Source organism: Antedon bifida, chromosome 8 (assembly GCF_963402885.1).
Source record: "Antedon bifida chromosome 8, ecAntBifi1.1, whole genome shotgun sequence".
Classification (NCBI taxonomy): Eukaryota; Metazoa; Echinodermata; class Crinoidea; order Comatulida; family Antedonidae; genus Antedon; species Antedon bifida.
Window position 1 is genome coordinate 22,020,455 of NC_136233.1, and position 25,302 is coordinate 22,045,756.

Here is a 25,302-nt window from a genome sequence, read left to right on the forward strand (position 1 = left end):
TCACTATATACAGACATTTGTTTTTCCTGAAAAGATTTTCAGTAAATTTATGAAGTTTTTTACATGATTTTTTTAAAAATGCAATTACAGACAGACAATACTAAATAATGTAAACTTATTAATAACCATGGCAATTATTAATTTACCATTTGTTAAATTAATTCCTTGTACTCGACATGAAAAATAATACCGTGCAGTGACGAAAAACTTTGCTACAGAACGTTTTAATTAATAAAAGAATATTTTCACAGAACATTTCTTAAAAATTATCAACATGGTCATATATTAAGTTAGGCCTTGGCCACGCCGTATATTAAGACTGTATAGATACAAGTAAGCAATGGATAAACCTAATTTATTACTGTAAGTGTAAATGTTAAGGAAATATGAATTTGGATCAAATACATTACATCAAATTATGTTATTTTACATTTTCAAAAAAAATCAGAGGAATGGATGTAGATTTACAAAAGTTGAGTTAGAAGGCATATCGTGTCCTTATGTCTTCAAGTTTCTTTGACACCTAAGAAAAAAAAAAGAAAAGAATATTACTTATATTTAGTTCGTAGTAAAAGTCTTGCAATATCAAATTAAAGGATGTTACTAAGCTTTGTCCCCACTTGATGCAACAATTTGGTAAAATTGTGGCGAGCTTGCACTGTGTTCAAGTGTGAACCAAGCTTAAGATGGCTTCAAAAGCCAAAGAGTGGTGTATGACAAGTCTTACCTCAGCTGGTGTTCGTTCCAATTCCTCTGCTACGCTTCGTTGCTTCGTTGTATCCATTGAACTGAACTGTTCGCAAAGATCACCATCAATTACACTCTGTAAAGTATAAAGTAAAGGCCAATTCACAAAGACGAGCGGTAATGGTAATACAAAATTTATATTATTCTATATGACCACAACGCAGTGCGGACGGGTGGTTTCTGCTCAGGATAGATACAGATTCTATGTGGTACAAGCTACGTGATTTTTCGATAACTGTTACCACTCGTCTCTGTAAATTGGCCTTTAAGTGTATGTTTGTTGTTTTTATGTATCACTTAAAACTACTTTTATTTACTATGTATCCTAGCTGCTGCACTTACCTTGATTGGAAAGTAGTAAGACCTAAATGAGAGATGATCTCTGCCACATAATGGTGGGTACTCTGATCTCATATGCATCTCAAGATGCTGGAAAAAGTCATGATCCTGCGGCAAAATAAAAAGAAAACCAGACATAATTTAATTATTTAGTTAGATGCTCACAAACTGAGAACACCTGTGAGTTAGTTATAGCCAGTCTGTGCAACTTAAATTCAGTATCAGTATATATCTTTTTTAATCTCTCATGGGGCAATTAACAAAAAAAGGAGATGGATTACATCAGCTTACAATAAAAAGTACAAATTGCTGGTAGGTTTACGGACTAGTTTTCTTTGGGGTTTTGAAGGCGCATTTTAGTAGATGTGTGCCTAAGAAGTCATATATTACTAACATTATTACTATCAGTTTCTGAACATACTTCAGTACATTTTTAAAAGGGATAACAATTGCAATGTTACCTCATGTGATGTAAACGGCACCAGAATCCCAACAGCTCCAGACAGTGTCGTGTAAACAAGCGATTCTGATCCACCAGGAATCAAGATTGACTTTTGTAGCGATAGGATTGTTTCACCTATATGGAAATTGCAAATTATATCGGCCTTTTGTGATGCCCCGTTCAACAGGCCTCTATCCCACAATGCTTTGGAACCGGTCGGATCCTCATCTACCTCGTCGTTGATGTTAGCCGGAAGCCGAAGCTGGAGATTAGAAAATTGAAATTTAAGGATTAAAGGCTAAATATAAACTAATTACTGAAATATGTTATATATTGATAAAGTAATAGTAAAAATGTGAATGTGATGTGCCCATATATAGACATGATGATGTCATATCACTACCATATTTGAGCATATCACTACCATATTTGAGCATATCACTACCATATTTGAGCATATCACTACCATATTTGGGCATATCAGTACTTGGACACATAAAACTAGTTTGATAGTGTAGACAGAACTTTAGAATACTTACAACTGTAATATTGCCAAACTTGTCAGCACAGACAACAGTGTTGTAGTCAAGGATACATGAAGCGGTGATCCAACGAGGGTACGTGTCATCTGCGAATATTATCAACTTGTTCTCCGCACGTTTGTACCGCACAAAGTGTATACTCTCTTGTATGTCGCTTACAAGAATACGGTTACCGACCGTCGAAATGTTCACAATGATATTTGGGATCATCTGAAATAAAAAGTAGGTATTGTTAAATTTGTTTTAAGACTCGATAATTGTGAGATGATGAAAAAAAAATGAGACGAATGGTCAGTTTTAGCGTGTTAAAAACTCCTGTAGGTGCGGACACAGCACTAGGGTCACTTGCTTCGCCTCCTTCCACCACCCTTTGACTGTCATTATGAACTTTTTTTAGTTTTATGTTAACACTCCAACGTTTAAAAATCTAGAATCTGCCCTAATCCTGTGTTAAAAAGCATACAATAAAAAAATAAATAAAATACAGTATATATATATAAAAAGTATATTTACCTTATTTTCGCATTTTCTCAGTAATTTCTTCTTTCCAAGATCATATATTCTGAGTAATTTCCCAACGCCTACAAGTATTCTGCCTTGGAATGCACATAGGGCTGCTGGTACATCATCCACTGGCGTCTGGAAATAAAAAGAAAAAAATAAGATCACTGACCCCAAACAAGTTTGAGGAGTGTCTTAGGTTTTGACACTATTTACGTAATAGATTGAGTCTGAACTAAAGGGCCTTTCACACCTGCACCAGTTAAATAAAAAAATCTGGTTGAAATAAAATCGCGTCTTTATGTTTTGTTTTCACGACGCGACACATAGTTACGCACCAGAGAGGTGCATAGCCAAATGGCTTGCTGTGAAACCAAAAAAATGTACGCTAAATTTGACGAAACCTGAACCAAATCGGAGCAGTGTGAAAGGCCCTTAAAAGAAGGTAAAATGTACCTTATGTAACAACTGCAGATTACATCCATTCTCTGTGATTTGGTACGTATGCAAGAACCCTCCTGAGCATGTGCGAGGGCTGAGCGTCATGTCCTTAGCGGTGCCAACGACAAGAAACAAATCATCCTCACCTCTGCTGTTGAATTTGCATACAGCAAGGCTGAAATGGTAATAATTTACAAGTTATAGTTGTTTACTTAAGGGGTGGGCTTACTACTCAAGCATGGGATTAAACTTGGGTAATGATGGTTAAAAGTTCGCAGCAAAATCATAGCTGATAATTCCTCACCTTAGAGCAGATTCGTTTTGTTCTAACGACACCAAATGCAGCGTGTTCCCAGATACCGGATTAAGCAGCCTAATAACCGATGCCCACATACCAGCGCCAGCTTTAGGAGCTCCAAACACAGTGTCTGGTAAATCCTCGTTGATAAACGCTGCTGCCATCTCAGCTGCTAGCTCGCGCTCTTCTTCTCCAGCTGCTTCAACCATTTCCTAGCGGAAAATGTGGAATTTAGTAAGTCAATAATAAACCTCATTACCTCATATTTATGTATTTGAAAATGTGCATAAATTTACAAACAAATATTGTTGGGATCTATAATTGAAGAATAAAGTATATGATCAGTTAAATAAAGTATATGATCAGTTAAATAAAGTATATGATCAGTTAAATAAAGTATATGATCAGTTAAATAAAGTATATGATCAGTTAAATAAAGTATATGATCAGTTAAATAAAGTATATGATCAGTTAAATAAAGTATATGATCAGTTAAATAAAGTATATGACAAGTTAAATAAAGTTATTGACCAGTTAAATAAAGTATATGACCAGTTAAATAAAGTATATATTCATTTCTCTTTCTAAATAGCCAATTACAGGATAGATAAGCTATCAAGCTTATATCCTAGGTCTTATTTGAGGCTTAGAGATTGGAGTAGAAAGAGTTATGGCACTAGGTAAAGATTGAACTTTGGCACTAGGTCAGGATTGAACCATGTACCTTGGGATTGGAAGGCAAGCACCTTAACCACCAAACCATTACTGGTTATCAAACACTTACATCTAGTTTCTTTGCTGTTTTAGAATATTTCTAATTCTTATCTGAGGTGCCTTGAAGCTAAGGTAGTTTATTTATTGAGGCGCCTCTGTGTAAAATATTGAATTAAAACAAAACACTTACCTCTGCCATCTGTTGTTTCCGTTGAGCTTTCGTTGTATCTGTATATGTATTGTGATCGGTTTCGATTAGAATTAGATTACTACTATCAGGAGGAATAACAAACTTCCTTGGTGTGTATTTCAGCGCTACGGACACCTGATTGAAAACTGCTCCTAGCTTCTCCAACGCCAAAATTCTAAAAATCAACAATTAGTAAAATTAGTAACCTGTATAATATGTATAATATTTAAGAGCTTAGAAACATTGTATTAGGCTTAGTATATAAGGCTACCACTAGTATTAAGCTTACCTCAATGTGTTAGTAGAGATGGCTACAATACCTTCTGGACACTGTTCAGATGCAAAACCAGAGGCATATTCCAACGACTCGTAAGACAACGGCGTTAGATGGAAACGAGACTGGTACCAATAACTCAACCATGACCGACTGGACATTGCCAACACCTGTATGAGAAATCATTTTTTATTTTCTGAGCGAGAAAGCACATCCTAATGTTGCTGCATAATAAGGATTTATATAGCGCACATACCACTCAAGAGGCTAAAAAAAAATATTTAAAAATGGTGAATGCATGCGCACAATAAAATTAAACTGACACAACTACCGTAGTTCCGAAAAAGAAAACGTCATATTACTTACGGCCTGAGATCCCTGCATCATGACCCTGAACAGTTTAACTGGTCTTGACCCAAGATAACGTGTCCTTGTGTCTGATAAATCACCGGTCACCGAGTCCAAGACTGTCCTCAATAATACACCATTCTGAAAAACAAACAAAACAATGATTAAACAATAAGATATGTAGCAATGTACATAGATATTAAATATGATAATTTCTTTATTAGAAAATAAGAAATAACAGAGCAAGTTCAGTTACCTGAAGTCCAATATTGAGATATAATCCACCCCTTGTACCAGTTTCGCCAGACTCCTCTCTCGCCTCCGTTCCTCCCATCTCTACAATACAGAGTGCTTCTGCTGGGGCCGGTAGAGCCTGCATACTGAGAGGTTGCAGACAATCCTGGTAACAGAAATATGAATATTTAGTTTACTTAAGTTACTGATAATTCTTGATAACTATTACGTTAAAACACTACTTAAGTTACTGAAAATTCTTGATAACTATCATGTTAAAAACACTACTTAAGTTACTGAAAATTCTTAATAACTATCATGTTAAAAACACTACTTAAGTTACTGATATTCCTTAAAACCCTTGCATGATATCGTACTCCTTTGTATGTCAAAACCCAACTCACCGATTGATCTAAAGAGATGATTCTGACCGTGTTGTCATCTAGGCCGACAGCTAAGAACCTAGCTCTCTGTTCACCAGCTGGCACGCTAGCCAGGCTCATACACTTCACGTCTGCTGACATCTCCTTCCTTTCTGTGTATTCATTTAGTTGACCCGTCTACAAAACAAAAAGCTTTAATTAAGTCACACATCCTTTTAAATATCACTACCATATTTAGGAATATCACTACCATATATAGGAATATCACTACCATATTTGGGCACGTCACAAAACTAGGTTGATAGTGTAGACAGAGCTTTAGGTACTACTGGATAAGAAAAACAAGAATTTGCCAATATAATAAGCAACATTCTTATCTTAATTCACATTGTATTTAAGTTTGGGCAGACCTAGCATTACCATATTTCCTTTTCATCCAATACAAAAAAGAAGGTTGAAATCATAGATTACGATTAGTAGAAAAATGATAATACTTACAGGATCCATTTCGAAATATACAAGTTCACCACCAGAAAGAGCAATTACAACCTACAAAATGTAAACACACAATGAGAACTCAACATCAAGAAATTCATAGAAAAACTATGCAATTACTGAGTGTTAATGACTAGTAGAAATTTATGAGTTAATAAAGTTATGATATTAAAACTATAGAGTGAATGTGGGCAATACCTGTCTCTGATTAACAGCACATTTCACAATGTTCTTTTTTCCGGGTGTTTTCCATTCATTCACACGTTTATCGGAGCGAATATGTCGGATTCCGTCAGGATAAATCTGGAATGTTAACAAAGAAATATATTATATATAATTACAAATTCCACTACTATTACTAATAAAATTTGTCATTGAAAGACAAAAATTTGTAAAAATACACTGTACCTGTAAAAGAGAGTCTTCACCGATAAGTGATGACGACAGAGTTGGGGTCGTTCCCAGAAATCCAGAATCTGTTACCTCTTCAACGGTTTCTCCGATGGACAAGACCAAAGTGGCGTTGACGAAAGATACGATAATGTAAGCGTCAAATTCATCTAGAAAATTAAGTTTTATAAATATATTTTAAATAGTAAAAGAGAAATTGGAACTTCTGGTTTGGGGAAAGACTCTGACAAATTATTTAAAACAATCGTTCGACTAATATTTGTGTATTACGTGATAAAATTCAAACTAATGTGAATAAAACTAGAACACTGACCATCGCTAGCTCTTTTCACTGTCCATACAGCATTTGGGTTACCTGGCAATTCTGACACAGCCATTTCAGATACCTAGAAAGGAAACAATATGTAAATAATTAATAACTGTATATAGATAAAACACTCTTTTGTATAGTTCTTTTTTAGTCTTTTCGGTGATGCCATGCCAAAATTTATACAAGCAAAAATAAAGTTTCAAACCTCAAGACCATGACGAAGGACACGCATGGATGACCTTGGACCTCTACCGCATGCAGCGTACATTTGTGGGGTGTCTTCATTGGCAAGATCAGCGATCTATTTTATGCAAAAATAGGTAATATTAATATAGAATTTTCTTTTTCTGTTTGTACGTTTGTTGATATGGATGACATTTTTCCAAAATAAAAAAAATTGAATTGAATATCATTATAAACATATTATAATATTTTGACATACTATACAATGAGCGATTAATCAATCAATCTCTTTTATTCATCTCATAAAATAACAATCAAAAAGGAATAAAACAAATTTAAAGAAGATGAAAGGCCCACAACAAAAATAAAGGATCAAATAAACAAATCTTTCAGTTACCTGACATGCCATAATAGGTGAAAGACTTTCCAGTTCATCAACTACCATCAAATTCTTGAGAGGTCGCGGAGCGAAGAAGAATGTGTCACCCTCTTCCAACGGCATTGTACTACTGAATTCTGGTTCGTCGTCATCATCGCCAAGATGCGCTATTTGATATAAATTACTACAAAAAAGAAAAATAAGTTGAGAGCGTAAAAAAGAAATTAAAAATATTATTATAATTTTGGTTTGCTAGTTTGTAATTAGAAATACAGAGTATTACTTACTGATTTCCAAACTCTGATGCCACAAATAAAAACCCAGTTTTAAGGACGCACATTGACGTGGCGACGGGGACCGTGTCAAAGTATTTGAGACGGATTTCAGTAACCATGTCCTCATCTGTCTCAAGTGTTATCTTAAAAATATCTCCCTGCTCGGTCTGAGCTAAAAAGAAAAACATTGACTGCAAAAAAAGGAAAAAAAAATATTATTAAACATATATTTTTCAAATTTGGCACAGAGAAACTCTAAACCGCCCAGATATACTGAAATGAATTAATTAAATAGAGAAGAATATGAGGAAATCTGAGTATAGTAAGTCACCTCAACCGAGATTTGAACTCGGAATCTTCTACTCGATATGCAGACAAACTACCATTAGACCACTGCCCAGGACTTTTATGGTATTGCTAAAATTTGATTGGATAGTAACTCTTGGCCATCCTGAGAATGGTATGGCAGAAAACACTAGCCTCAGTTTATACGCAACAAAGATATATAAATGTATTTTAATTTTAGTTTAGTCCAAATTCAATTTAATACAAAATTAAAAAAAAAAAAATTAATATAAATAATAAATACCTTTGTCTTGTGAGCAGCACTGCAGACGAATATCAAGCCTCGCTCGGGGTCATCAAGGTCATTCCTTCGCCGTGGAATCGGCATTCTGATATCTGGTTGGTCACCAAGGTTTTTGTAGGTAATGTAATTCTCAGAGCAGATAAGCACGCCACTTGGTCCGTCACTGCCACCAGGCACTACAAGTACAAAGGTAAAATAATAGGCTATTAGGAACTGCTTTATTCACAACTAAAACAAATACAGTTACCACTTCATTCATCACCTCAAAACATTTGTATTAGGCATATAAAGCTCTGGATACACTATCAATTGTTTGATAGTGTAGACAGAGCTTTTATTTATTTACAACCACTATTATGATTATTCCCTTGCATACATGTTAAAATGTGTTTTTTAATGGACTTACCTGGAATAAGGAAATTGCCATGTTCTTCAAGAGGCTCACTGTATTTCCTAACAACATGATTCAAACCAAGATCCAATTCATAATATGTCAGCATTTGTTGTGTTGTTTGTGCTGCTTCACCTGTAGGGTCACTGTCAGATTCCTAATAACAATAATTATATACAATCTCTTAAACTCTGTATATACTATCAAACTAGTTTGGTAGTGATATGACATCATCATGTACATATATGGGTGCATCACATTTTTTTGTCACATAAAGTTTGATAGTGTAGACAGAGCTTTAGCATTTGTTTTGAGAACACAGTGTTATTTAAGGCTTAGGAAGTTGAGCAGAATTAGTGATGAGTTAAGACCCTGCAATTAGGTTAGGATTTAACCGTGGATCCTGGATGGGAAGGCAAGCATGTTAACGCCAAACCACTGTCAATTACTATTAAACTAAACACATTTTATGTTTTCTATGGCGCACCAAACTGACATTTATTCAAGTAATAGAGATATTTAAGTTTTAAACTAAGATATCTTTATTTCAGAATAAATGACAGCTTAGCGTGTCATAGTTTTTTAATTAAGTCATGTTAAAACAAAGTTTCGAGTATTTAAACACATTTTGACCAAGAGAAAAATTTGCTTTCATTTTTTTTTTTTTTTTTTTTTTTTTTTTTCATTTATTTCACTATCATCATCGCAGCCTTAGCTGAATTACAAAGATATTTACATTTTCTCAATATTAAAATTTGTATAAAAGTATAAAACCAATGATAATTATATATAAAAAAGGAGGCAATTTACACAAGAAATACAATACAGGAACATTCAACAAGTTTAGCATTAAAATATTAAAATAGAAAAAAAAACACCAAAAAGGACCAATAAGAATTGCATAGCTGTACTGGATGATATATAATGATTATTTTTTTATTATTTCTTGAGTCATAGCAAAGATTTGAACCCAAGCCATGGTATTGGAAGGAAAGGTGCTAAGGTATAGTGCCACTCACCTCATAATCCACTTCAAGGCAAGCAAACATTGGGTTTTCAAAGCCCACATCAACGCCTACAATATGATAGCAAAATGTATTGGACTTGTGGGCCTCTAGCGGAGACGATATAGTAAGTCTCGCTTGAGCGTCTCGATTCAAAATGTACACAAGTTTTTGTTTTTCAATGGCGCCTATCATGACAGCTCGACCTTTGGGGTCAACGGCTAGATGTTGTCCAGGGACAATTCGCCGACAACCACTCTTTCCAAACGTTTCTTGGTGGATCTACATTTAAAAATGACATACATAAATGTATCGATTATGTTTGTAAATTTGGACAATTGAAAAAATAAAATTCTAAAATGTTTCTTTTTTAGTTAAGAACAAGTTACTGCTGTAGACAAAATTACTGCAGTAGACAAAATTGAAAAATTGTTACCTTGTCGAAGACATTTTTCGCTGGAAGATACTCAAGAATGACAATCCTACCAGAATCTGAACCAATGATAATGTAATCTAAAAATAGAAACATTATTACATAATTAAAAACAATACAATGGGTTAACAATAGTACCAACCATCCCATCCTCCAACATTAAAAACAAACACTAAATTACCTTTAGTTCCACCAGTAAGTTTAAAGGCCATGAGCGCCCTCACAACGCCAAAGATCTCATGAGTCAGCAATGTGTAAACTTTCCCTGTGTTTGGTTCTGTACGTAGAAGCTCTATAATCTTCCCACGGGATACAACAATTTCTTGCTGTTTTGTTCCGGAGAAGTTGCCATGGATAGCATGGGTCACTCCGGATGACCTCTGTAATGTTAAATTGTACAGAAACATTTTGGTACAATTATCTGTAAAATAAAAAGAAACAAGTTTCAATATTCAAGTGAATCTAGTATACATTTTGCATAATGAATGTAATGTATCACAATTCCTTATAATCCTAGACTACACTAGCTGGTAGTCCTAGCCTCACTACATACAGTACAGAGAGAGTGCCGTATCCACGCCTAGGCCTAGGCTATCTATCTAGGTAGGCGCACCTAGCTAGGCCTAGCCTTATCATAATCCTGATTTTACTTATTTTTAGGATAGGCCTAAGATTGGATCCCTACTTGCCAACAACATTCAAGGTTTTTAGATAATCTTAAGTTACTGATTGTCAACAAGGCCTAAAAGTAAAAATAGAGCTAGGCCTGGCCTACTGTAGCTCTATCGGCCTACGAATACTGCTTATCACGTACACTGGTTTCTAACTAAATTTCATCCAAACAAATGCATTATTTACAAAATATACGGTACAATTATTTTATCATGTATTTCTAAAAATCAATACAACAAAAACTTTTAAATTCTAAATCAGAATTTTACGATGTATCTCGATATTAAACACCACTACTTACGATAGCCTAAAAATAAGCCCTCTCCAACACCGGTATCCGTGCGTCGCTAGCCGCCGCAACCAGACCAAACGTACAGATCGCGTCGTCTCGATCGCACACACACAAAACAAAAACATGATATTTTTTCAAGACATGGCGCGCTAAGTTTAACAATGAAAATGGTGCTCAAAACAAACCGGTAAAATTCTTGCAGATTCTTCTTCACGAAATTGATTTCTTTATGATAAAGTCTAATACTATTTCTATACTATATTTAATCAGCAAATAAATCAAAAACACTGAAATAAGACTTGTATGTAGATCAGTGACATTTTTATTGATGAAAAACCGAGAGTACCTTACAGAACTGAGAACAGGGACAACTCCCTGCTGAGAATGTGTATATTAATATGTAAAATAATACAATCATGCAATGTAATGAGTAATTGATATATTCAAATGTTGTATATAGTAAATAATTTGACTTAGATTTTGTACTGCTATCCATAAATGATTATAAAATGGATAGTGTGTTAACCCACATTAAAGAGTGTTCTTTAAAGACAAATTACTGTGTGAACTCACATTAAAGAGTATTCCAAACACAAATTACTGTGTGAACTCACATTAAAGAGTATTCCAAACACAAATTACTGTGTGAACTCACATTAAAGAGTATTCCAAACACAAATTACTGTGTGAACTCACATTAAAGAGTATTCCAAACACAAATGACTGTGTGAACTCACATTAAAGAGTATTCCAAACACAAATTACTGTGTGAACTCACATTAAAGAGTATTCCAAACACAAATGACTGTGTGAACTCACATTAAAGAGTATTCCAAACACAAATGACTGTGTGAATCACATTAAAGAGTTTTCAATACAGACAAATATGGCTGTGTGAACACACATCAAATTCTTTTCAGAAAGTACACATAACTTTACATACTTATGAATCATACAATTATACAGTGTGAAAACCCATTTAATGTTCTTTAATTGGACAGAATACTGCTGCAGTGTGAACAAGCTTAATATTTAATCTCAAAGATTATTTAAAAGATTATGCTATTTAAAAGACAACTGATTTCTTTTTAAAGTCGGTTTCACACAATTTATACAAGGTTGATTTACTTAATTCACTGAAAGTAAGCATATATATCATAGTAAAGTAGATTTATGATTAACAATTAAAATTATTTAAAAAAACCCTCCGTTTCAAAATGATGACTTGATTGCAAAAACAGACAGCAGAGATTACTGGAGCTGTACATGTCAAATCATTCCCGAGTCAATGCAGAGGTGAATAAAGCCTTACCAAAATGATTGTAACAATCTATTGTGTAATGCAATTCAGAGAAGTCCATAATCAAACTCGTAGCTAGGATTTTTATATGGCTGGGGGTAATTTTTTTCGACAAAGGAGCAAAAAATACGTCCTGTGCTAGGCTAGTTAGGCCTATGTACCATCTTGTCCACTACTGGTGCCTAGTTTGAAAAAGAACACTTTGTTCAAACTCTTAACCCCCCTGGGTACGAGCTTGATAATATACCACACATTCAACTAACATATAAAAATTAATTTTGTTTTGTAATTTGGATTAATTTGCTTTTGCGCGAAGCTGAGCTCGTTTTCCTGTGACGGCCTGGAAACCTGATTTGATGCTTTGTACGGAGCAACGAGATTGACATCTCTCGCATTGCAAGAAGAACAGACGATTTTCTTTGTGAAGAAATGTATCGGACGAACGACACGTATGACATGTGACATATTCCTCTGAAAGAACAAAAAATACCATTACAGGACTCATGTTGCCAGACTTAAAAATTACAAAAGTTATTTCAAATATAGAATAAAATGACAAGACATGATTGGACTGTCTACTTAATTCATTGCCCAGATTAATTTTTTGGAATTGCTGTATATTTTTAATATTATGGAGCTATCAATTTGCCAAGACGACAACCAACTACGTCATATTAGTTCATTGTGCGTATGCAGAAATATTTGGGACCTCGACACAGGTTTGATAGTTTCTAAGTCCAGACGACAACCGACAAAACATCAATTGACCTGACCTAGGTTGGTCTTTAGTCCTCGCAAATCGAAAGCTCTCTATTGGACAAACAAATTGAACTTTGAACTACTTACTTATGTATCTTCTGAGAACATTTTCAATTTGCTTTTGTTGAAAGCGACCTTTAATAATAAGTTGGTTGTGTCCGTCAATTGATCCGCTTGTACCCAACTCAGCGAGTAAAAATGCTAACAAATGTTCTGGAGGTCTGTGAAGCCTGAAATAAAACATACAGCCAAGTTTGAAAAAAGAGAAGGGAAAGCAACAATGAAAATGTTTAGTTCTTTGTTTTTTAAATCCTGTATTACTTTTGTACATAATTTAGTCCAAGTTTCCTTTTAAATACGCCTTTTTCTGTCAAACTAGTTTGAGAGTGTAGACAGAGCTTTATTCTTATACACACCTAGTTTTTCCATCACAATCTATGATTGACTACTATTGTAAATGTATTTCTTTATTGTTTAATAGGTAAATTGAATAACTTACATTTTACAAATATCTGAGAAGTTGACGAACGATGTTTTCTTTGTGCCAACTCTTACGACTTGTGGCGGTCTCATGACAAACCGTTTCTTTTCACCGGTGGCCATGTCAGGGTTCTTAGCTCTCATGATGTCAAATGCTCTAGTTAAAAGCTAAACAACAAAGACAAATACAGTGCAATAGTTTAAATATATGTATTATACTTGTAGCATGGATTTAATACAGTGCAATAGTTTAAATATATGTATTCTACTTGTAGCATGGATTTAATACAGTGCAATAGTTAAATTATATGTATTCTACTTGTAGCATGGAGTTAATACAGTGCAATAGTTTAAATATATGTATTCTACTTGTAGCATGGGGTTAATACAGTGCAATAGTTTAAATATATGTATTCTACTTGTAGCATGGGGTTAATACAGTGCAATAGTTTAAATATATGTATTCTACTTGTAGCAAGGGGTTAATACAGTGCAATAGTTAAAATATATGTATTCTACTTGTAGCATGGGGTTAATACAGTGCAATAGTTAAAATATATGTATTCTACTTGTAGCATGGAGTTAATACAGTGCAATAGTTTAAACATATGTATTCTACTTGTAGCATGGGGTTAAAGGTAACTGATCATAGATTACAAAATAATAATTTCTGTTGTCATTAAAAACAAAGTTATAACAAAACCAGAAACATCAACAGTAACTTCAAACTGTATGCCAGAATGTTTGTTGATGATGGCTATAAAAAAAAATGTAATCAAATGAAAAAATAATTTTAATTACCTCATCATAAGTGTAATCTCTTTTGGTACCTGCCCATGCTGTTCCACTTGTATCCTTAATAATATTTTCGTTACCTACGAAACACAATCAATTTCAAATTAATTATTGCATTATAATTTCAATTTATTGCATCAGCTATCTGCTACTGTATGTCTTACAACGAAATGTATTATTAAGGTATTTTGATGTTTTTAAATACTTTTGTAAAAGCATTGGAAGTATGTTGGGGAAATTGTTTGTTTTATGGACATAACAATTTTAACATATTTTGTAGAATGGTGAATTTTTCCTAACCTGTTGATAATAATTTGAATAAACAATTTCTGTTTGGAATGGACATGTTACAAATGTTTTGCTTACCGGTGGAGTCCGCTAAACCCGATTCCAAAATATCTTTCCTTTTTGCTTTTTTCTTCTTTCCTGTGAATTCCATGTTTACACTTTCATCTTCTGCAATAGTTACTTCAGTGGGCACTTCAGGCGCGTTCTCTTTGTTCCCTTCTAATTCCTGAAAAATAAAATTAAAAGGAAATAAAGAACACCATTATAAATTTACTCATCCAATATCGGAACAAGGAGGGACATTTAACACACCCATCACAGTTCTAAGAATATTGGGACCGAGAGAGGTGCATAAAATCATTCTGTCATATAGATGCGATTTTTGTAAAGCTCTGTTTACTGTACACTATCTAACTACTTTATGTGCCAAAAGTGATGTATTTTGGTATCATATTTGGGAATATCACTATCATATTTGGGCATATCACTACCATATTTGGGCACATCACACATTTTTTTGTCAAACTAGTTTGATAGTGTAGACAGAGCTTAAGAAAAAAATTGTAAACAAACCTCAATGGCATCTGCCATGTCTTCCAATAGAACAGGTTTTTTCTTTTTTTTCTTCTTTTTCTTCAGTGACAGTTCATCCATGTCTAACTGTAAATCTGGGAGAGCGGCTGAAAAAGAAACAATACAAACAATAATTATACTGTATGCAAAACGTGGGTGTTTTACCCTAAGTGAATTTTGGAAAGTGAAAAAAATCAGAGAAACAAACATTTTAATCCTCTAATTATATTTGGGGTAATTTTCATAATAAAAGTCAAAGTAGGCGGCGGCAAAGGATCACTTACTGTCATCTTTTTCCTGAGCAGCTGGAGCTGCTTCTGGCACTGGTTCAGGAGCTTCTTGTTGAACATCATTTGGTGCAGGTTCACTTGTTGCTTGTTGTTCACCTTCCAGAGCTGCATCTAAATCAAATGGCGACTTCTTTTTCTTCTTCTTTTTCTTCAACAAATTTGGGTCAAATATCTAAATAAATAAAATAATTTAAGTTTACAAATAATGAAATAAGCCTAGCTATAGGATAGTGTAGTATTAGTAGGGGTAATCATTAGTAGACTAGATTAATATTATTTCAAGTTTAATACATGATCTGATCTTAAAACAAGTACACAACAGAATGTAGTGTAGGCCTAGTTAGCTAGGCGTGGTAGGGGTCTAGCTAGGCCAATAGGCTCAATCAATGTCTGATGAATTTTAGTCAAGTGGCAAGTCGAGTGACACAAGCTGGACGGCAGCCTAGCTAAAACCTTATTATTTAAATATAAAACAAAACGTAAACTTACCGCCTCATCTTCTGCCATGATTTAATGGGTCTTTTTCAAATTGTATAAGTACTATCTTCCGAATTTATAACTACAATTGTTAAAATGATACAATAAGTGAATCAATTTTATATCACCGAAGATGTGCTATAATTTTCAGCGTGCTGCTGCTGTTGACTAGACTTAGTTGTCCAGACATTACAAGGTTTTAATAAACAGATGATTTAAAAACCGTATTCGAACGTCTAGTGTATAAGCCTACATATTGCATCATCCAGATTAGATTTTGTGCATGCATAATACGTAATAATGAATTATTATTCGATTGTATTGTGCTTGTTTTAACAATTGGTGGTAAAAGTTAATTTTCAATTAGCATAATATGTAGTCGTGTCATACATATTCATTATAAGTAATTATAAAAGTAACACCCACTGTAAAAATGGGCAGGGAATACAAAAAATCGGGCCGGGAACCAGAATACATGCCAATTAGATTTCCGTGTTTTACCGGATACACAGCAAAGGTGAACAGAATCCATTATGTAAACAATCGACGTAATCTTACTAATATAATATAAAATCTTACTGAAATTGTATTTCAACGTTCCAAGTAACAATAAAATCATATAATTGGTAAGTTCAGGCCACATAGAGACGGGAATATGCCGGCATCTCTCGGATGGCATGTGGCGGTATAGTATAGTAAAATTGTATTATGCAGACGTGACTAGCTAGCCTCTCTCTGCGCGTGTAGTTAGTAGGAGGAGGCCTACTTCGCTATATTTATACTCCCTTAGTCAGCTAGCTGGCTAGCTAACTAGCTAGCTAGCGGGGCCATTGTATTTAGGCCTTTCCGTACCATTTAGGCCTAGTCCAGACCCAAACAATTGTGTCAATGCCGAACGTGTGAATAAATGGTAAATTAATCATTAAAAGTCATTCCATTGATTACGGCCACCGACGATCGTACGTAATGCTATAACTTTACTTTTAATGTTGTATATGTAGGCCTATCCATGATCATATTATTATCAGTCTACGGTACTTCTAGTATTTAGGTTTATAGATAAAAAATCTGGACTCCCATAGCAACAGTCCGAAGAATGATGAAGTATACAGTAACGCAATTTTAAACATATTAGCCAAAAGTCCTCTCTACAAATTGTGAGATTGAGAGAAATTATTCACGATACCAAATCGATTCAACATTTTATTTTCACTGGCTACTTTATTTTATGTGACTTCAATATCATCACTATGTCTACAAAAATTCAATTGTATACATAGACGGGTACAGGATTTTTAGGAAATAAGCCTCGTTAGATTTTATGGTTGCGGGTATATTTGAAAAATAATCTTTGTTAAACAATTTGTTTCAATAATATTTCTAAATATTAATAGTGTTATTAATATATCTATGACATTCTACTTTATAATGGTAGGCCTACATACGGTCCAATGACAATATTATAATTACAGCCTCCCTCGGGCTGCTGGCAATGGTCTTAATATTAAGTGCCGGTATAAATAGGCCTACAAACGCCGCTTGCCATGATGTGTAATAAAGTAAACAGAACGTGATCATTATGTCGACACACTCAGTCTTTGGACCGAAGTTTATCTTGAGATAAAAGATTAATACTGATTTGGTTCTCTTACTGACGTCAGGTTTCAGCCATGGTTTAGCTGGTGAGATTTGTGTTCAATTAATAGGCCTACTGTATCTCTTAATGTAATACCCTTCGCCGATTATTGGTACCACTAGTGCATGGCGAGCGTTAATTGTCGAAATCCGGAAGTAGGTCAATTCGTATTTAGTTATTACATATCTTTTTAATATTGAATAGCGATTACTTTACTGTATCATATTAATGCAGGCACAATGGCGTGATTGTGACGTTTTTGAACATTGACCATACACCGGGTCAGCCGGTCAGTTTCTGATGATCGATTGTGGTAACGGTCGTGATATGATCAAGAAGTTGATATTCCGGGATGTTGTCCTATTTACGGATAAATATTTTGTGTAATGCGATTGTATATTTTATTTTACAGCAGTTTGTGACACAAAATGGACGTGATACTGGATGTTTGTGATCGTCACCTATTGACGCCTTACGTGTATTCTACATCATGGCAAGAGGACGACATTCTACGTCAGTTCATTTCCCTGTTCTTCATCACTGTTATCGGAGGGACGTTAGTTTACATAATTCCAGCCACGTTCAGCTATTTCTTTATATTTGATCATAAACTCAAGGAACATCCGTTATTTCTAAAGGTTTGCATTATTGTAGTTTCTGCATTGCCTACTCGATTCCCATTTCCCATACAGCAGTTGAGTGAAGTGCGTAGTGTAGAAATACAGACGCGAATTAGGCTACTTCTCTTTTAATTTTGTGAATAAACACGTTCACGCTTATGGGGAGCAGTTCGGGAAATTCGAAATTGTCCCGAATGCGCTCGTACGTGCCCCGTACACGCTCACCATATTATAATTTTATGTTCAATTTGTCATCAAAATACGTCATGACGGTCCCCTTTTTTGTCACCGTTCGAAGCGAAAGAAAGTGACGTGGGTATCATCAACGTTTAGATGAAGTTGATCATCACCGTATAGGCCTCAAATTCCTTTTTTCCGAAGAAATATTGCAAAACAATTGCCAATGTTTATTGAAGTAAATGTTTGCGAACTATTTTATTTTTAGAATCAAGTAAGGAGAGAAATAATCTACACCTTGAATTCAGTTCCTTTAATGGCTTTCATAACAACATTCTTATTTGTACTTGAGGTCAGAGGTTACAGTAAATTACATAGCAACTTTACCAATAATGCGTTGGGTGAGTTTTATCATGGTTTCGGTTTGTCGTTTGATTTATTTCTGAATACAGTTCTATTTGAGCGCTGTTGTTTGATTTGTCAAGAAACAACAATAGCGCCCTCTTAAATAGACTATCTGATTGTCGCAACGCTACGTCCTGCCGGACGATCACCTAAGTTTTACGTCGTGAAATAAATCCCGCTAGCGACACAACGTAACGCAACCTAAGAAAATGCCTTTCCAATAATTGCCTCCTGCGTGAAATCAATTATGCGATGTTTGCAGCACTGTTGCGTCGTCGGTTCCCACTTGTGTTTACGCACAGCGTTGCGTCGCTAGTGGGAACCAAGCTTTAATACAAATGTTAAAGCTTGGTTCCCACTAGATACGCAACGCAAGGACGTACGCGCAACGCAAGCGAGTTGACCAATGACAAGCCACTGTTCGAATAATCCATCGCTTGTGATTGGTCAAACTTACGTTGCGTTACGTCGCTAGTGAGAACCAAACTTAACGTCTATTTTTTTTGTTTTTTTACAGGGTACGCTGGCGTTGCGTTTAGCGTCGTAACATTCCTACTTTTCACCGACATGTGCATCTATTGGATCCATCGCTGGTTGCACCACAAACTCATTTATAAATACATCCACAAGTTCCATCACATGTGGAAAGTACCGACTCCGTTCGCTAGCCACGCGTTTCACCCGATCGACGGGTTCCTTCAGAGCTGTCCGTACCACATGTACGCGTTCCTATTCCCGTTGAATAAGTTCGTTTACCTCGCCATGTTTGTTTTCGTTAATTTCTGGACTGTGAGTATCCACGACGGAGATTACCGAGTACCTCCACCATTGGAACCTCTTGTGAACGGTTCGGCGCACCACACGGACCACCACCTGTTTTATAACTACAACTACGGCCAGTTTTTCACACTCTGGGACAGGATTGGTGGGTCGTTTAGGACACCGTCGGCGTTCGAAGGTAAAGGACCAATGGTAGAAGTCAACCGGGTCTTACGAGAGCGTCATGACAATGGAAAGAGCGGGAAGAAACAGACGATTGTGGAAAAAACGACTTGCAATGGCCACGGCTACAACTTACGTACACGCTAGCCAGGGTAAACTTTTTTAATTTCTGGAACAATTTATCAACACACCCTCGAATAACACTAGCGTAAAGTAGGCACGGTAATTAGCACTAATGCTTGGTTTCCACTAGAGACTTAACGCAACGTAAGTGAGTTGACCGGCCAATCAAAATTATGGATTATTTGAATTGTCGCTTGTGATTGGTCAACTCGCTTGCGTTGCGCGTACGTCCGTCGTTGCGTTGCGTCCTAGTGGGAACCAAGATTTGGCACACATAACTGGACACATGGTTATTTAACACAGTGATAGCAGGCGGCAATAAAGTCCCTCATTTGGTTGGAGCGAAATTGTCCACACCACTGTTATACAATAACACTTATATAAATGAAGTATTATTATTACACGAGACGATTGCTGCTGGATGAATGACAAACTCATGCCAGTTAGGTCCACTTTTACACAAACGAATTCGTTTTAAATATTTAAATGTAATACCCGACAGAGCTAATCTTTGAACTACATTGCTATTGATATTGATCGATTGATATTGATAGTGATCGATTGATATTTATGTTAATCAATTCAATATTATATGGCTAGAATTAGTATATAATAATTTAGATTTATGATTTATTTTTATACATAATAGTGATTATCGTTTTATTAAAAATCATGCAAATGAAATTTGAAATTTCAAAATAATAATGGATTGATTAAAAACATTTACGGAATCGGACTTAAAATGATTTTAAAATTGTATAAATCAATTAAAAGCCATTTTTGAAAATTTAATTAACTACAAATATGGTTATTTATGATCAAGAAAAATAATATGTACATTCCATTACACGTTATATCGCCCTCTATCGCCACCCGATAAAACAAAAATCGAAATTAAACAATTATAATAATGATTGAATATATAAATTGTGTGAACAAATATTTTAGGAAATGGTGGTTGGGTGATATTCCGTATAATTTTAGTTTAATGCTATGTGCAATTATGAAATAATTTTTAAATATTTTGCTTGATATCTGAAAAAAAATATAACTGAGAAATAAATATTTCTATATCATACGTCCAACATCTTTGTATCTCTTTGTCGTCACGTCTAACATTTTATTTGAAAATAACATTATTATTTCATAACCGATGATACATAATTATTTTTAAAACATTATAATCAATGACACGTATATCTTTTGGTGCGTTGAAGCTACCAATGTTAGGTATGGAAAGCCAATTCCGCCAAAAATGTATACTACATTTGGCATTCCATAGTTAGGCATGTGAAAAAAAAAGTTCAAAGTGTTTTGATTCGATGCGGTCTATTTCCCAAAATCAATGGGCTGTAAAATATTTGTGATACGGGGGCTCGATTTAATCATCTTGTCCCAAACGGTAGAACTATACGCCACCTTGACCTACGCTAGCTTGTACTTTGGTGCTGTTTTTGAATAATCATTGCGAGAGAAGAAAATTGTCTGAGGTTTTATTGTTCTCCTGAGAGCCGTATACATTTCTTGATTTCCTCATACATTGTATGCTGAGGAAGAGCTGTTTTAAGTTAACAAAGCATTTGGCATAACATCTAATATCCTGTAAGTATTCTTTGACAAGTAAATATCTTTAAAACAGTAGTTTCTGTACATATCGTCTGCGTTCCCACCGGACGATAAAATATGCATACAACACAGACGCGCGCTTATTATGGTTCCCGCGTAATTTATTTCATATATTCGTCAAGGTAACTTCGAGATATTTTCGTAGTTTCTAAAGCTCTGTCTACACTATCAAACTAGTTTGACAAAATAAATGTGGTGTGCACAAATATGGCAGTGATAAGCTCAAATATGGTAATGATATGACATCATCATGTCCATATATTGGCACACTCACATAAAGTTTGATAGTGTAGACAGGAGCTTTATAAGGTGGTGTAAAGGTATATTATATTTACTATAGCGTCCTAATTTATATTATTGTCGAATCATACTCGTAAATCAATAGTCTTGCAAAACCGAAATGTTATCACATGAATCAAAGTTATAAGAGCGGTATTATTTTTACATATATACTTGTAGAATAAGGAACCAAATACTGACAAAATACTAATGCGATTTCATGAACCTAGGCCCTAATAATGGAATTATTTGTTTTAAAAATTTCGTCTGGTTTCAAAGTAGTAGGTACAAGTACAATATAGCCTAGGTTCTAGACCGAAATTTGTAAAGAGATAAATATTTTGGCACATAATAGAGAAAAAAATCAAAACGCCATCTGGTGGACTTGGGCCAAGTCTATACTAGTAGTATAGGTAGTGGTTAAGCGTGGTTCTCACTAGAACGCAACGAATTCACGCAAAGTGATGTATTGCGTAATTGATCACAAGTGGGAACCGACGACGCAACAGTGCTGCAAACATCGCAGGTTTGATTTCACGCAGGCGGGGCAAACACAATGATTGGAAGGGCATTTTCTTACGTTGCGTAGATTGCGTTACGTTGCGTCGCTAGTGGGAACCAAGCTTTAGTATTAGAATTATTTGTGGTTTACTTACATAATATTGTTTTTTTTTCCAAAAGTTAGTGTGGTGTAGAACTTTTCAAGAATAGATAACCTATGAAACAAAAAGAAATAAAAAAGTTTAACTTGCGTAATTTATAGAGGGCACACCACCTTTTGTCCAAATGGTCAAGCAATTTTCATTCCTTTACATGTTATAGCGCCCTCTATCGACACCTCATAAGTCGAATTGTATAATTGCATCATTGGAGTCGCATTAAACTTTTATTATTGTTCAATTAACCTTCTCAAACATTGCATTGTAACATTGTAATCATGCAACATAAAACGTAATCAAGATAATGAATACTCAATAGATCTTTATAACCATTAACCAGGACCACGTGTGAACACATACTTCATAGATCTTTATAACCATTAACCAGGGCCACGTGTGAACACATACTTCACTTTTTAATGTAAGAAATAACTGTAGTGTGTATTGTGTTTACTACTACAGCTTCGTACGTTCCTACTTGAATTGAACGCGCAACGCAAGTGAGTTGACCAATCACAAACGCGATTTGGAATGATCCGTCGCGTGGGCGTCTCACGTCTTCTCTTGCGTTGCTTCCTAGTGTGAACCAAGCCTTCGGTGAGGTGAATATAATATTAAGTTTGATCTAAGAATCGGTCGTATTTGATCAGGAGGATCTTCTACCAGTCGTTGCCTTGGCACGTTGCAATAGTACAAGAAATCTAGGGAGAATAGCCAATCTAGGGAGAATAGCAAATCTAGGGAGAATAGCAAATCTAGGGAGAATAGCTACATCAAATCTATGGAGAATAGCAAATCTAGGGATAATAGCCAATCTAGGGAGAATAGCTACATCAAATCTAGGGAGAATAGCAAATCTAGGTTGAATAGCTACATCAAATCTAGGGAGAATAGCCGCAGCTAGGGAGAATAGCAAATCTAGGGAGAATAGCTACATCAAATCTAGGGAGAATAGCAAATCTAGAGAGAATAGCCAATCTAGGGAGAATAGCAAATCTAGGGAGAATAGCAAATCTAGAGACAATAGCAAATCTAGGGAGAATAGCAAATCTAACTATCGGCGTTCCATAGATATAAGATTAGGTAAATGTTAGACCATTATGGTGTTTGATCACAAACAAAAAACGACCAACTATAATAATACTCCACTCAGAGTATGAACAAACAAGAGACGACGTTTAATAAAGTTACGCCTATTATGTCGAAGTAACATTTGAAATATGCACATTTCCAGAAAACCACATGTTAGTAAGGTATGTCACATTTCATTCAAATGCGTCATACGCGCGCGCGCCCAAATGTCATCATCAGAATATTTTTATTGAACATTTCTAGAGAATGTATATTTTGAAGAAAAACCACATTTTCCATGACCTTCAGAAAAAAAAGCCGATTTCCTTAAAAATGATTTTACGATCAACATATGTTATGCAACTATGATTATACCAACGTCAATTAAGTAAAAACAATATTTATTGGCATGGTTTCGAGAGAAGGCGTATTTGTAGAAAAACATACTTTTTAAGATTTTACAAGTGACATTCACTCAAAATTGATTTTAACGATTCAGTTTAAACAATCTTGAATAGTAATCGTCCAAAAAAACCTCCAAAATGGAGAGAGAAAGGAGCGTATCCAGAATTTTGAAAATGCCGGTGGAAGAGTTTGCGAGCTAGGCCTAACAGTTGTGGAAAAGTGTTGGAACTTAACCTAATGTATTTTTTATTTTTCGAGTAATTTGTAAAAATTATGGGATGGACCTTTCGATCCGGCTGTATACAATGTCATGTGAAACCATTTTCTTAAAAAACAAGAATAAGAAAAAAATTAATAAAATACGTTTTGAATTCGTAGAAAACGTTCTCAGAATAATCTCGATTTCAATGGTAATAATTATTGATATTCAATTGTTATTTTCACTTCCGTTCACGTTCCAAATCAATCAATCGTTTTAATCATCGTATAATCACGGCCACGTTTGTTAATCTAATTAATTAATTAATCAATCAAACTCCAATTAATTTGATATCGTTATGTTTTGTACATATTTGCTTCGACTGCGATTGAGTCCACTTCAAAATGAAATTGTCACGCGTGATTTACTACTGTGTTGGTGATTTATGATGGTTCTGTTGTTTCGTTTAAATTTATTTGTAAAACCGAGGTATCTGTGATAGAAATTTATGATTTATATTTATTCTTGACCTTAAGTAATTATCAAGTAAGGCTTATTATTAATTTGTTCGTATTCCAATTTCAACATGTAAATGCATGGTAGTTATCTTCACCGCCACCGTTGTCGTTCCTGCTACAGACGGTACGTCATGGGTCCCATCTTCCGGCGGCCGTGTAAACAGGCGCGCCTGGTCTAGCCTAGTAGATGCATATAATTAGCTCACTGGCTAGGTATGATTGGTCAAGAAATGCCCTATGATTAAGAAACTTTTTTACTAGCACTTAGCACTATGCTGGGCTGTAGTATGAAAGGGCACTTACAGAAAGGGTGGGGAGTTGGGGTTCTTTCGGACACTACGAGTCCCCTGACCATGCGGGCCTGAAGGAGGTAACGCAATGATGGTGTAAGAGCGTGACGCAAGTTTTGACCAATCACAAGCAAGGGACGGATTATTCGAATTCTTGCTTACGTTGCGTCCTAAGCAGCTCCACACTGTTTCTATCGTTAGTCTCTCTCCTCCGTAAGATGGCAGCAACTTGATCAGTGGCCTAACCATATAACGTCGGAAATTAAGTTCAATAAAAGAGCTCGTGTATAAATATGAACATTATTTTCGATATTGATATTCAGGTTCTCCCCCCCCCCCCATAAATTCAATAAATAAAACATATTAATATCACCTTTATATATAACATGTTTAATATCGAGGCTATAAAAACAAACAAATAAAGACGGTCTTAATAAAACATATCGGCCCGGCCCTAATCAATTTCTCAATGGTCGCATTTTAGAACAACTTATTAAAACCAC

At 35.0% G+C, this 25,302-nt stretch overlaps 3 protein-coding genes and 1 long non-coding RNA gene across 5 annotated transcripts in view; 1 reads left to right on the forward strand and 3 right to left on the reverse strand.

The window, feature by feature from the left end:
- Positions 1-441: 441 nt before the first annotated feature.
- Positions 442-11,022, reverse strand: LOC144850449 (splicing factor 3B subunit 3-like). Its single transcript, XM_078707730.1, has 26 exons — positions 10,897-11,022; positions 10,105-10,344; positions 9,927-10,003; positions 9,506-9,772; positions 8,502-8,643; positions 8,096-8,271; positions 7,519-7,697; positions 7,250-7,415; positions 6,875-6,970; positions 6,673-6,745; positions 6,357-6,508; positions 6,147-6,251; positions 5,952-6,002; positions 5,475-5,630; positions 5,093-5,236; positions 4,855-4,977; positions 4,504-4,658; positions 4,215-4,389; positions 3,317-3,522; positions 3,028-3,187; positions 2,584-2,709; positions 2,068-2,280; positions 1,548-1,790; positions 1,090-1,194; positions 728-823; positions 442-523 (listed from the first exon to the last, which is right to left on the reverse strand). The coding sequence occupies exons 2-26, from the start codon at positions 10,328-10,330 to the stop codon at positions 479-481; spliced, it is 3,657 nt and encodes a 1,218-aa protein (XP_078563856.1). The 5' UTR covers positions 10,331-10,344; positions 10,897-11,022; the 3' UTR covers positions 442-478.
- A 164-nt stretch (positions 11,023-11,186) lies between these two features.
- On the reverse strand, positions 11,187-16,027 carry LOC144850942 (eukaryotic translation initiation factor 2 subunit 2-like). Its single transcript, XM_078708460.1, has 8 exons — positions 15,862-16,027; positions 15,367-15,544; positions 15,083-15,189; positions 14,588-14,735; positions 14,228-14,301; positions 13,446-13,594; positions 13,034-13,176; positions 11,187-12,658 (listed from the first exon to the last, which is right to left on the reverse strand). Exons 1-8 carry the CDS (start codon positions 15,877-15,879, stop codon positions 12,483-12,485), a joined length of 993 nt encoding a protein of 330 aa, XP_078564586.1. The 5' UTR covers positions 15,880-16,027; the 3' UTR covers positions 11,187-12,482.
- Positions 16,028-16,358: 331 nt separating this feature from the next.
- Positions 16,359-20,753, forward strand: LOC144849987 (lathosterol oxidase-like). Of its 2 annotated transcripts, none has more exons than XM_078707135.1 (4): positions 16,359-16,475; positions 17,898-18,123; positions 18,551-18,683; positions 19,205-20,750. In XM_078707135.1, exons 2-4 carry the CDS (start codon positions 17,914-17,916, stop codon positions 19,774-19,776), a joined length of 915 nt encoding a protein of 304 aa, XP_078563261.1. In that variant the 5' UTR covers positions 16,359-16,475; positions 17,898-17,913; the 3' UTR covers positions 19,777-20,750. The 2 variants fall into 2 exon arrangements, with proteins under 2 accessions (XP_078563261.1, XP_078563262.1); XM_078707136.1 differs by having other exon boundaries at positions 16,388-16,475; positions 17,901-18,123; positions 19,205-20,753.
- Positions 20,754-22,313: 1,560 nt separating this feature from the next.
- The window catches only part of LOC144850455 (uncharacterized), a 51,644-nt gene continuing 48,655 nt past the window's right edge, over positions 22,314-25,302 (reverse strand). The window contains exon 4 of the long non-coding RNA XR_013614084.1: positions 22,314-22,373. This is a non-coding gene — a long non-coding RNA (uncharacterized LOC144850455). The remainder of the gene's footprint in view (positions 22,374-25,302) is intronic.

Bases quoted from the DNA above. Each gene is read 5' to 3' on its own strand.
- LOC144850942 (XM_078708460.1), bottom strand. The intron at 13,595-14,227 runs GTAATTAAAATT...TTTGTTGTTTAG, and splicing joins GAGATTACACTTATGATGAG to CTTTTAACTAGAGCATTTGA. The intron at 13,177-13,445 runs GTAAGTTATTCA...GTTTTATTTCAG, and splicing joins TTCTCAGATATTTGTAAAAT to GCTTCACAGACCTCCAGAAC.
- LOC144849987 (XM_078707135.1), top strand. From the start codon at position 17,914: ATGGACGTGATACTGGATGTTTGTGATCGTCACCTATTGACGCCTTAC. The intron at 18,124-18,550 runs GTTTGCATTATT...TTTTATTTTTAG, and splicing joins AACATCCGTTATTTCTAAAG to AATCAAGTAAGGAGAGAAAT. The intron at 18,684-19,204 runs GTGAGTTTTATC...GTTTTTTTACAG, and splicing joins CTTTACCAATAATGCGTTGG to GGTACGCTGGCGTTGCGTTT.
- LOC144850449 (XM_078707730.1), bottom strand. From the start codon at position 10,330: ATGTTTCTGTACAATTTAACATTACAGAGGTCATCCGGAGTGACCCAT. The intron at 10,004-10,104 runs GTAATTTAGTGT...TTCTATTTTTAG, and splicing joins ACTTACTGGTGGAACTAAAG to ATTACATTATCATTGGTTCA. The intron at 824-1,089 runs GTAAGTGCAGCA...TATACTTTACAG, and splicing joins CTTACTACTTTCCAATCAAG to AGTGTAATTGATGGTGATCT.